At 42.1% G+C, this 12,746-nt stretch overlaps 1 protein-coding gene across 3 annotated transcripts in view; it reads right to left on the bottom strand.

Annotated features, from left to right (window-relative positions):
- GRK5 (G protein-coupled receptor kinase 5) overlaps positions 1-12,746 on the bottom strand; it is a 150,555-nt gene that overhangs the window by 21,615 nt on the left and 116,194 nt on the right. For 2 of the 3 annotated variants that reach the window (XR_011151801.1, XM_069020139.1), the window contains exons 5-7: positions 5,323-5,423; positions 2,360-2,452; positions 119-182 (exon numbers count right to left, since the gene is read on the bottom strand). Coding sequence is in view for 2 of the 3 variants with exons in the window: in XM_069020139.1 (XP_068876240.1) it covers positions 119-182; positions 2,360-2,452; positions 5,323-5,423 (258 nt within the window). In the remaining variant the exon portion in view is untranslated. Of the gene's footprint in view, positions 1-118; positions 183-2,359; positions 2,457-5,322; positions 5,424-12,746 lie in introns of all 3 variants that reach the window. The other variant, XM_069020141.1, reaches the window with a different exon arrangement.

The raw sequence follows: 12,746 nt of genomic DNA, 5'->3' as shown, positions 1-12,746 counted from the left end.
CAGTGTCATGAGGGGTTAAGTAGAACTGTCAGCAATTAATGAAACATCACAGGCTCCTGTACCTGCAGCGCCTAAAAAGTAAGAAACACTCTGAACAGAAAGTTTCAGAATTACTCACCTCCCCAAAGCCGCCTTTCCCCAGTACCCTGTACTGCCGAAATGTGTTTTTCGTTACTGGTTGCCTGGAGGAAAATAAAATAAATAAATACCCCCCCCACCACCACGCTATGTTTAATTCACTCTCTGTGATTTATTTATTTCAGAGCATACTTTTGAAAAGCAAAATAGATAAATATTATATAATCCCATTATTTCAAGGTAATCGTATTATATAATATAATATATAATTACGTAATTACATTACTTCAATACTATGTATGGCTTGAACTTTTCAATTCCAACATATTAAGCTGTAATAAAATACAACACATTAGTGAGTCATCAGTATAATTTCTGCTAGCATCTTAGGACCAAGGAGGGTTCTGAATCTCCATTATACAGCCTTGGCCTTTGTTAAGCAAAGAGGAAGCTTGAGATCTTCCAGTAAGATATTAATACCCATGACATATATAGGATGGGCTAACACATTGCTTTGCTTGGCCTGCAAGATGAGAAAAAGTGATCCGAAATTCAATCCACCAGAAAATACTTCTGGCATCTTAAACAAAACATGGAACTTATAGGAGTCAAAGGCAGAAACAATGCTGGGAGCAGGAGAGGTGGATTTATGTGTCATTTGCAGGCTGGGAGAGCGGGAAGACAAGGTCCAAGCCAGTCCATTCCCTCTGGTCTACTTGCTTCCTGGGGGAGCATCACAGGCAAGAAGGCCGTGATGGCAAGAGCCAAATTAAGGTTAAATAAGTCTGTCCCTGAGGACAGAGCGCTCCACAAAAATCACTTGACATGATCCCTATACAATCTCCCAGGCTTCCCACAAAATCTGCTCTTCCAGAATGGCTCCAACTCTACAGCCAGCTTTTACTTTGCTACTGTAAAAGTTTTATAACATGACAGAAGAAGAATTCTAGATTCAGCGAGCTCCCATTTTGTATCCACCACTCCATCACCAAGGTTTTACAAGGATCCTAGCAGTGGATATGAATATTCCTGTCATCCTTGTTCCCCTCTGGCAGGCAGCCAGCCGGCAGAGGGAGCACAGTAACGTGGCTGTTCCCACCACAGGGATGATGAGGTTGATGACAATGAGGAATAAATGCCAAAGTGAATCCTTTCATTAATGCCCATTATTGTTTTCCTAAGTGGGGGAAGAATAGTATGCAGAAACTCAAAACTAGAAGAGGAGAAGATGTTATTTTCAGTTTTCCATGAGGCTGCTGCAAATGCTTTTGGGGTTAAAAGCAACAATTAGTCGTGATAACTACATGTTCAGCAATGTCCCTGGAATAAATGGACTGTGTCACTGCTTGTCTGGAGCCAGCAGGCTGTCAGGAGGTGCTGATCACTCCATGCTACTAACATCCCTTTGCTAATCCTAAAAACAATTCTCCCAGCTTCTTAAGCCAGGCATATCCAATAGCTTGTCACACATGTTGCGGGAATGGAAAAAAAAAATCCTCAAAGCGTTTCAGAAAATTCCTTATCCCGAATGTGAAAATAGATAGGAAATAGCCTGGCTAGGGATGAATCACCCAATGTTTTTTTAATTGAAATGGAAGAGTAAATGCTGGGCTCAGGAAAGATGGCATGTGGAGCATGTCTTGGCATGAAATGGCTCTTCCCTCTGCCCACCCCTCTTGAGCAGCAGCTTTGTAGCTTTCCAGGGAGAGGAACTGGCAGCTCCTTTGATCTGGAGGCGTCCTGCTGACACTCACCGCTCATGGATCCGGCCCTAACTCATCCGCCGTAATTAATTCCATTTGTGGAAAATGGGGCTTCTCTCAGCTCAAGGTCACTGTCACCCAGCAGTGACCGTCTGCTACAGCACTCCCTGACAAGGGAAAGGCACAAGCCCCTTTCCTTGCAAATTAATACCCACTAAGGCTGCCTGCTTATTGAATGTGCTCAGGAATGTCCAGCCAATAAACACAGTGAGAGGACCTATCTGCCACATTTTTCTCTGTTTAGAGTGATTTAATAACAGTGACAACTGGTCCAGACAAAATGTCACCACGTTCAGAGGGTAGCTAAACAGAAAGACAGCTGAAGTTGCTGAATGCACATTAATCATACCTAATATGTTTAATGTACCTAAGACCATTAAATGGTCGAACACTGGAGCTGTAGAAGCAAACATTATCTCAACTGTCAGAATTCGAGCATATTCTACAGACTTTTCATGGAAAGTAAAAATTAACTTTTTATTTATTTTTATTTTTAAAAAAAACCTCGTGACACTTACCTTTCCAACCACTTCCACTGGAGAAACCTGTCGAAGTACATGCTGTTCAGGTACTCTTGGAATGGCTCCCCACTGAGGTGGTCAAGGACAGATCTATCTCAGATGAAAAGGATATATAAGCATTTTATAATCCTGAACTTGGAGCAAAAGAGAAACAAGAGGAAAAAAATCCAGACTTCTTGTATGGTAGGATTACGTTAATTTTACTTTATTTTGTACTTTATTTTACTCACTGTTTCAATCTAGAAACAAAGTGATGTGCTTGATGCATTTCATAACAGGAGGCCTCATACAAGCTGAATACTGGTGATGCTTGCTGAAAATTAATAGGGCAACTCCCACTGGCTTTAATGGACTTTTACAGAGGTTGTTAGCCACCAGACACCGAATGTCTTTGCTTCTATGTGTAAATTGAAACAACACCCTCAGGAACTGAGCTCCTAAACTTTGAGGAACATTTACATCTGGATAGAAAATTTCTGGCTGAAGCCCATTTCTGTCAAAGAGGGACAATCAGAGGCATCATTTTGAGTAAAAAGATCAATTTCAATTCCTGCTGTAGAGAAGCATTAGTACTTGTGACTAAAGTCAAAGGGGATCTCCTAACAGCTATGTGCTTCATAGGAAAAAAAAGAGGAAAGAAAAGTCTGAACAGGAATGTGGATTTGCTTCTGGATCGAGAAAAGAATTTTGGGGCTCACGCAGTGGATGTACTGTTTTGCATAATGGAAGGAACAAATGAATTAAAAGGTCAGTCTGCAAATGTGAGAACTAAGTCTGTTGCTCGTGACAGGCAGCAAAGAGCCAGAGAGCATCAGGCACCCCATCAGAAAGGCCAGAGGTTTGGAACTAAGAAAACATGGGCTGAGCTGGGTGTTGCCTAAAATGAAGGTGGTTGTGTTGTTTAACAACTGCTGGTGTTGGTTCCTGCCTTGCTTACTGGGGCTCCTGCATCCACCTCTACTGGCAGCCCTGGCAGGACAGAAGCTGGGTTTGGATAAAAAATGCTCAAAGAAATGAGCATCTCTGTCTGGGTGTATACAGACACATTTGTGTCAGTGTCTAAGGGCATACAGACTCATTTCCAGATCTTGCTGGAAGGAGGAAATCCTCTCTGAACAACTACTCTTGTTTGGGAATGGATAGTCTATGCCTTACCCTGGGGCAGTTCTCTGAGCAAACAAGTCACCATGAGTAATGTGTCTCCTCAGTTTAGTTCCTCCCTGTTCATGAGCTAGTATTTTCGGAATTTCTCAGCTGTTGCAATATTTTTTTTTTTTTTTAATTCTTGCACCATCAATTTGGAGAAGGCAGGTGCACATGTTCAGTATGCACAAGTCAAATTGTTGCTGTCTTCATTAGCTTGGACTGGACATAGATCATAACAGTTTCCCCTCATGGATTAAAGATTACAAAATAAAATAAAAAGTAAGTCTTAATCTGCCTTAACAAATGTCCAAATTCAACATCAGAATTCTAGGTGAAGTTGGAGGAGGGCAGGAGCAGACAGTCAAAATATTAAGTGTAGAAGCAGAAGTTGTTATACACACATTTTTTTTGCAGACTGATTTTTATCTGTGAAGATGTGAATGAAACTCATCCCATCCCTGCTCCTACAGGACAGCAGGGTTCATATTTGTATGTATGCCTCCCTTTTCTGGTCTGACTGTGAGACCTTCCAAAATTAACATCATTCACTACCAGTAAACACCAACAGCAAGTTTTAAAAACTTCCTTTTGACCTCATTTTAGTCCGTGTGAAATGATCAGCATATTTATTAACAAGGTCCCAAATCTGGCTCATTCCTGTGCTTCAGCTGGGATGAAGGAAGGAGCCTGCATTAAGTGGTGTCCAATGCTTGCCCCTTTCCATTCAGTTAATTAAAAGCTGCACGTATTTTAAAAGAACAATAGCCGCCTTTCAGCAGTTGTTTGCTTTTTAGCTCCCCTCTTTGGCAACAACAAAGTGCATTTTAGAGGGAACTGTCAGCTTTCAAACCGATTGGAGAACTGGAAACAGGCACCGGGGGCTTTGTGTTGAGCACAGCTCTGCCTTTGTCGCTGGGACTGGCACCCACAAGTGGTGAGAGCTACAGAGCATCTCTACAGGACACCAGGCCAGTGCAAGGAGACTGCCTGTGCTATAAGGGAAGGCCAGAAATAACCCACAGCTCCTACCAACGCAGAGAATAACTGAAACCAGAAAAGGTCAATGAAATGAGTCAAAACAATGAATGACAGCGGAGCAAATTTTACAAATCCCCATTACATCACCCAGGGAAAACAAACCGCGCTCAGCCAGAAACCACATGGGCCCGCGTGCGATGATCCCTCCTTTTCATATTTTTATTGGTTTATGATCTCCTGGCGTGGACGCGCTCGGGGCAGGGTTTGCAAATGCAGATTGCATACCTGGAGCTTTAGCACATAATGGTACAAATCGCTGCAGAAACTGATAAGCCTTTTCCCAGACAAAGGGTGAAATAATGCACGTTCGTTTGAACGCCACAGACAGACAGAAAGCATTAAAAAAGCCCCGTTCTCCTGGTGAAGATTTTCTGGAAAAGCCATGCGGAGCAAGTTTGCACATTCCTCTGTCTAAATGGACTGTATAGCCACTTAATTTTTATTCACTTTGAAACAGAGATGTTTTCTTTGGATACATTATCTTTGTAGCTCTTTTCACACAGCATGAAACCCACGGCTGGTTTACTTGGCTAGAACACTCTGTCAAATACCTGAAACAGTAAGTGCCTGTGTGTAGTGTATATAATGGCATGGAAATATTTATTAGATTTTGTTCAGATGAAATGACTTCACCGCTTGTCAGCTCTGCCTCTAGGATTGTGAGCAGGAGCCAAGGATACCTGCCTCAGGTTCAGACTGAAATGTCTCTGTCTGACACATTCCTTACAAGCTGCTGGCTGCAACCCTGTGATGTTGGGGTGTCGTGTTATACTTACTTTGTACAGGGAGAGAACAGCTCTTTGCAGGGGCTGTTTTCGAGCTTCTCCTCTGTCTGTTGGATAAGTTCTCGACTGACTTCGGGCACATAGGCTGGAGACTGGGGAGAAAAGAGAGGGGCACATTAACTCTGCGACGAGGTGCAGATTCTCCTCTCTTAACATGTGAGAGGCACATTCATTATTTATGCCCCGAGCTGCTGCCATTCAATTCCAGCGGTTGTGTAAAAGCAAAGGAGCTTTACGTAAAAGAGCAGTAAAATAGGATACCGTGGCAACTCGCTCCACATTCCACTCTATCCTCACATTGCTTTTCTGCCTTCTCCTGTACCTTCACCTCCTTGCCCAGCCTCATGAATATGCAGGACCCACTCCTTGCCAATTCTTTGAACTGCTCCCTTGCATCCCATGAAAAATGTGCTGGCCTGAACTGTGTACAGGCCATTCTATTAAACAAAAGAGAATTTGCCCAGTGTTTTCACTTCATGGGTGATTCATTGCGCAGTCTGAAAAATCCATCTTTCTTTTTTTTTTTTTTTTTTTTTTTTGTTAACCAGCAAAGCAAAACAAGAGCAGAGCATTGGTACTTACTGATATAGATCTACATCTATCATAATACAAAACATAAAAAGATGTTCACAAAAGTATCTGGACACTTTAGTTCATCCTTAGAATGACAAAAATAATTCAGCAGCTTCAAAATAATAATTTCAAAAAGAAACTTTGCCAAGCAAGCATATAAACTCTTTTCATCCTCTCCTCCCTTTGGAGAGAATGTATATTCAGCCCTTCAAAAGGCCCTTACCAAAGAGAGGTCTCTTGCAATATGCCTTGATGGTTAACCAGTTTAGGACTTTTGGGACTAATTATCTAAAAAGACAGTTTTTTAGGCAGTCCACATTTTTACACATCGCCTGTATACTGTAATTATATTACAAAGTGTATATTTGTGTGTGTGTGCACCTATTTATAGGCATTTCTCCCAAGTACATGAAAGTCCCTTTATATAACCAATTGGATTTGGGTATTTTCAATAAACCCAGCCATAGATGATAAAATCCTCTTTCCTTGCAGAAGCTTTAATGCTCTGTAAGGTCCCCCATCCATGCCCACAACCACCAGATGTGCTGAGTGGGTGGGTCACAGAGCATCATCCCTCATTCCTGGCCAGATGTTCTCATTAACTCACCCCTAGTTAGAGATGTCTTGGCAAGCACTGAAATGCATTGCAGGCAGAGTTCAAAAACACTGGGAATGAGGACAGAGGAAGGGGCAGAGGTGGAGCCAGAGAAAATCTCCAGCATGTTGAAAACTGAATTAAGTCTTTTATCTTTTCCTTCCCACTGCTGAAATGTGAATATGATCCTGGTTGTGACATGAAAAAGTAAGTTTGTTCCACTTGAATGTTTTTAAATAGGAACATGGTTTACAGAACTGTCTGTGCATGCTGTGTAATGCACTCTCACTGCTCAGCCTTGACAGACAATCTGCAGAAGGTGCTATGGATACCTCTGACCTTGCTGAAACGTTTCTTCACTTCCTCAATATATTCCTCCATTTCCTCAGCAAAACATATCTAGGGGACACCCACTTTTTATCACAGGCAGAGTAGATTACTAATAATTAAAAAGTCTCATGGTTTCTTGAGAGGTAGGTAAGCCCTTCACGTTATCATCTAAAAGATAGAGAGACTAAGACAAAGCCAGATTTTCTCAGCTTGCTTGACCACTGAGGTAAATATACATGCCCACAATGAAATTAAGTCCCTGTTTTAGTTCAAGAAAGTAACTAGAAGCAAGAGGAAAGCAATGAAAGAACTAGGAAAAAACCTCAAAAGTCCTGTTTTCCAGTCCTACAGCACTGAAACTACTGGGGGAAAAGACAGGGAAACAGATTAAAACAAAGGCTTTAAAGGAATATTCAGATATGAACAAAAGCCTAATGATTAGCAGTATTTCAGTTGATTTTGGCTAGAAACCAGATGAATGAATACCTGTACAATTTATGTACTCAGTGGATACACATTTGCACACAAATGCTCACTGGTAGCCCAGAGCTGGTACGTGGCTGTATGAATCCACTGGTCTGAGCCCCAGTCCAAGATGATCATCTCTCTGACTTACAGGGTACAGAAACACCCATGAACTCCACAGTCTTGGTACTGCTGTGGACCAGGAGTGTCTTCTGATGTGAATGGAGCAGCACTTCTGTAAAATCCATACCGGGGCCTCCAACTGAAGTTACTATTGATTACATCTGGAACTTGTTGTACATTTAGAGGTCAAAACTAGAATCCAAAAGCTAAGTACTAAACTGCATAATTAGTCATTTAGACTAGTGACCTGATTCTTACTCATGCCAGGAGACTCCCATTTCCCACTGGAAATTAATTTCCCAGTGGAAGGTAAGCTGCCTTGAGGTTAGTGTTGAGGATCATGCCTATGACACACTACTAGGGTGCTAGTTCCATCAAACTTTGTCTGAGATCAAAGGACATTTAAAAAAAATTATAAGCATCAGCTAACTCTTATTCATAAAGAGGAAATTAAATTCTTGTAGTGAAAGGGGGGTAGAATGAGCAAAAGAAATGGTGAGACAATGTGGGAAGTATTTAAAAATGACACAGACTGTGATTCCTCTTTCCAAGTTTGTGGGAGAGACAGTCACCACTTGGGTTTTCAAAACCACTCATTGCTGACCTCTGAGTCTTTAGCTCCTCTGAACAAACTGGGAGCAAGGTAACAATATCAAGGTAGGCAAAGACATGAACACACTGAAATCCTGTGCCTGGACTAAAGCCTTACAGAGCAGTGCAAACACTTCCCTAGACCACTCCATTTTCTATTACAAGAAAAAGAGCTGGTTTTTTTTTCCACAGGCTGATAATTTCCAAAGCTTCTGTAGGCTCAGCAAAGCATTTTGTGTCGTTCTACAGTCCCTCACAGAGTTCAGGGCACCTTATGCCTGGGAGAAACAAACCCAACCCTTTCCAACTCTGCCTACAGTTCTAGGGAGCCTTTGTACAATCCTTCCTGAGATTTTCCTTGAGACTTCACAGTTCCCACTGCTCCCATTAAATAGCCACGGCTGCCATTTTCCGTGTGTGAATACAGGGCATACCCACAGCCTTCAGAAGTTCAAACAAAGCCAGAAACAATTACAAACCAAAACCCAACCCACCAACCTACTTTTGCTCCCCTGGAGAACAATTAGGTAGCACAGGTTATGCGTGCAAGGAAGCATTTGGATCCCAAGAGTGAAATCTTCCAAAGGTAACACTTTGGCCATTTACAGATGAAAAAGTTGCTTCTTCCCTGGAGGGGTGCAGAAGATTTCTGCAGCCACAATGAAATGGTTATTAACACCATTCTCCTGCTGCATTATGGGCAATGGCTGTAAAAGCAAATTTGGCTTTTACAAGGGAACAGAGACACCTTTTCCAACATATTAAATGTCCTGTGGCAGCTAGGAGAGCCATACACTATGATTAAAACCATTACATCTGAGCTTGTGACAAAGAATATTCTGCTAACTCTTCAAAAACACCTGCAGAAACCAGTTACACCTTCTTGCATTCAAAACAAAACTCTGGGGAGCTATAACAAGTATAGTCCCATATTTCCCCTAATGGCTATTCTGTTTCCTGAAGGCAAAGAAAGTCATCGTTGATCTCGTGTACGATAATGTAAATCAGAAATTATGCCAGGCAAATCAAGTGATTAACACTAGGGTAAAGCTGATGGAACTGAAACCAGATTCATGGCAGCACAAGATGTGCTTAAATTGATCCTACAACAAAATTTTCTCTCATCACATTATCCTTTTTGACCAGACATTTTAATAATAGTCCAAAAGTTCACACTACTTTTACCAGGTTTTAACCAAAATCTCCTACCTCCTATACCTTCTCCTTTATGGCCAGAAACTGAAAACCTTTGTACAAATATTTTGCTGGCAAAGCAATATCTCAGTTTTATGATACTCTCCCATTTAATTTTTAAGAAAAGAATGCCACTAGGAATCATGTTAGTGGTTATTTGAGAAACAAGAAATGGATATTCAGTTACTTCTGAGTGCCATTAGCGCACCCTGAGAAAAATCTCCACTTCTAAATTTTATTTTTTCTGTATTTATAAGACAAAAGAGTTCCTCTCAGCTGCTCTTCCCTTTCTGTAAATGTCATGAGAACAGCTGATATGTCTCACACATGCTCAGGGTTAGTTGTGTTCATGCCTACAAAAAGTCTGGATGCCAGCAGAGTCCTGTCCAGCAGCAGTGCCTGGTGCTGCCCATGTCCTGGCACCCCAGTGAAGTACTGAAAAGTAGAAAAATCTGATTCAGATCAGATGAAAGCTTCCAGGCTGTGTGACTTCCCATTATCTGTTACTTTGAATGTCATGCTCCATCGCTACACTTCAAAACGTGGCCTCTCCTTTTCTGACAGCTCTGTAACTTTTGCTACAGGCTATTTCTCTCAGACCTCCAAGACCCAGCCCTTGCTGAGTTCACTGAACAGGACAGCCAGCAAATAAACCTTCTCCTAAAGTCATCTCTGTGTGTTTGCCATGGGACTCACAACATCTCTCAGACAGTGTTTCCCCTGTGACTGTGTGGGGGACATCCGACCTTCTGCTGATCTATCAGCAAATCAAATTCTTTATCAAACAAGCTGAAGTGCTGGCAGTACCAGGGGAGGCATTCAGAAGACCTTCTCTCTTACTTTTTAATGAAAATCTGTTATTTGTTCTACCTTTTCTCATGAGAGAACTTCCAAATGTTTACAGCGCAAGGTGTGGTGCGCTACAGGTGTTGCCTCCAAGACTGTGGAGGTGAAAGCAGGCAGCCAGCAAGCAGAGATTGGCACTTTCAAGGAGCAGAAGCATTTTCCTGGCAGCCCAGAAGCCGGGGTTCACAATTCTGGAATGGGGGTGAGGTGAGAAGCAGGTGTCCCCAGGTATTCCCTGGAACTGCACAGAGCCCAGAATAGATGAACGCACAACACGAACCTGCACGGGCCGAGCTGGCTCACTGTGTTTAACACTGCTGTTTCCACAGGAAAAGTGCCCAAGTGACAAAGTGGACTGAGAGGGATGTGTTGAGACTCCAGCTAAAGACATATCCAGCTGGGGTCACCACCATTTGAGAAACCTATAGAGCACCAAGTGCCTGGAGAGTTAAGAAACATGCCTAGGAAAAAGAGCCCAGAGGAAAGCACCGAGGAACTAGATCTGTTTAGTCTGGAAAAGCAAGGGTGAAACTTGATAAAGGTCTTATAATATAGAAATGTTTTTAATAAAGAGGGCAGGGATCAATTATTCTGCTCTGCACTGGGGGAATGATGTGAAGAAATCTACTTAATTGGATATGAAGGCTTCTTATTCTAATTTTTCACACAGGGAAGCAGAAGAACAGGCCTATGAATATTGTGGAATCTGTTCTCAGAGGTCTGAAAGACCTCCAAGGGCACTCAGACATCTGTTGATCATCTAAGTGCATTTGATCTCTGTTCAATGCAAGAGGCTCTTGAGCCCTTTCCCAGTCCTTTGTACCAACGATTTTGCAAAACACTGGGCTTCATAAAACACAGGCACATGGCATGGCCCTGAGAACAGATGAGGAAGGGAGTTTGTATGCTGAGTGCTCACCAAAGGAAACCTGTAGCTCTGAGTAAAGGAATAAGAATCCTCTTTGCAAATGAACAGTCCCGCTTCAAAGACCTGTCTCAATCATCACTGTCTCCCAAAAAAATAAATGACATGGATTGCAGAACCCTGAACTTCAGACCAGAAAAAGGGAGAGCATTGAGTTTGGCCAGACTGACTTCTCAAGAAACAGAGCAGGTCCATAGCTCAGAGGTAATTCTTCATCCTTACACAGTGACTTCCATCTAAGGACCTCAAAATATTAAAGCTTCATTGCAGGAATAAATCTTTACGAGCTAGGTGGCAATCTCACAATATTTTACAGAACAGTGAGCAGAAGGTTAAGAGATGTGTTTTGCAGAAGATCTGATCATCACCTGTGACTGAAATCAAAGAAGTCTCACTGAGATAAACGAAAGCTAGATATGCTCAGATTCCTCAAATCAGTCTAATTGTAGCTTGCAATTAGTGAATAAAGAATAGAAACCTAGAAGTACAGGCTTTCATTTCATAGCAGCTCCTGCCAGTGAATGTGAGTCATCAGGGTGCCTTAAAGCATGACTGTTCATCACTACAGAAACTATATGAACCAGAAAGATGCCACACTCTTTAGATTGAATAGACCTCATGCAAACTTCTGTCACAAACACAATTGCTTTCCTGGCAAGTTTCAGGCATGCAGCTGATACTGAAACATAATGAGTTATTTTAAAAGTCACTTGCGTAAAATAAATAACGTGCAGCATATGTTATGTTTCAGGTTATGAAAACATTCCACAACAAACTAGCTTAAAACAATTAAAAACGTTTCAGTCAATGGACAAAAGTTCAAGCTGTAACTTTCCTTGAGCTGTCTCTGCTTCCAAGCATTTGTCTTCATGATATGTGTATTTTCAGATGTTGACAGCAATGTTCCACATATAATCTGTTTGAAAATCTCCACACAGATTTGCTACTAGTAGAGACCTCAAAACGATGACAGAAACAGGCTAAAATGAACTTTTTGTGTGAGATGATGCATGATGGGACGAGAAGAGTTCATACACAAAAACCTGGAAATTCTGGCTTTATCCAGTAGTCCAAGCTACAGCTGGGGAAGTTCCGACCATGCAGCCAGGGACTGACTGCAGGAAAGTGTGAAGGCACTGACAGGGAGAATCCAAAATCCTTGAGGTTGGGAAAGACCTTTAAGATCACTGAGTCCTATCATGAAATTCAGAGGAGAGCAGCAGATGAGGAGATGGAATGTCTGGGCTGTATTTTGATTTTGGGAAATCAAAGTTGGGCATTCCCTTGGTGAGGGAAAGGATCCCAGCACCGTCACAGCACACGCAGTCTCCTGACGCCCTTTGGTGCTACGCACAAAAATGTTGGAACATTCTTTTGCCTTTCCCTGTGTCTGATCTTATCTGTTCAGTTTTAGCTGTAAGTGTAGTAAACAGCCAATTCTACATCAGGAGCAGCTTTAACTAATCAACTTCTCCATTTTCTTTTTTACTATTTTTTTTTCCCTGCCACAGTCATTTGGGTCTGTATGAGGCGAACCAGTGAAGCAAAAGGCTTCATAATTCCAGGATATTTGCTTTGAGATGACAGATGTAGGAATTGGCAGTGAGGTGGATGGGGAGTATGGAAGGCCCCGTGTTATTAGTAGCAATTTATCTATTACAACAGTGTGCAGACATGACACCTAAGGATGGGGGCCCGTAGTGCCAGGCCCTACAGACACGTCATGAGAGCCAGAGCTTCCAAAGCAAACCAATCTCATCAGCCCTGGGAGTG

Source organism: Aphelocoma coerulescens, chromosome 6 (genome assembly GCF_041296385.1).
Source record: "Aphelocoma coerulescens isolate FSJ_1873_10779 chromosome 6, UR_Acoe_1.0, whole genome shotgun sequence".
Lineage (NCBI taxonomy): Eukaryota > Metazoa > Chordata > Aves > Passeriformes > Corvidae > Aphelocoma > Aphelocoma coerulescens.
This window is presented reverse-complemented; position numbering and strand designations above follow the sequence as displayed.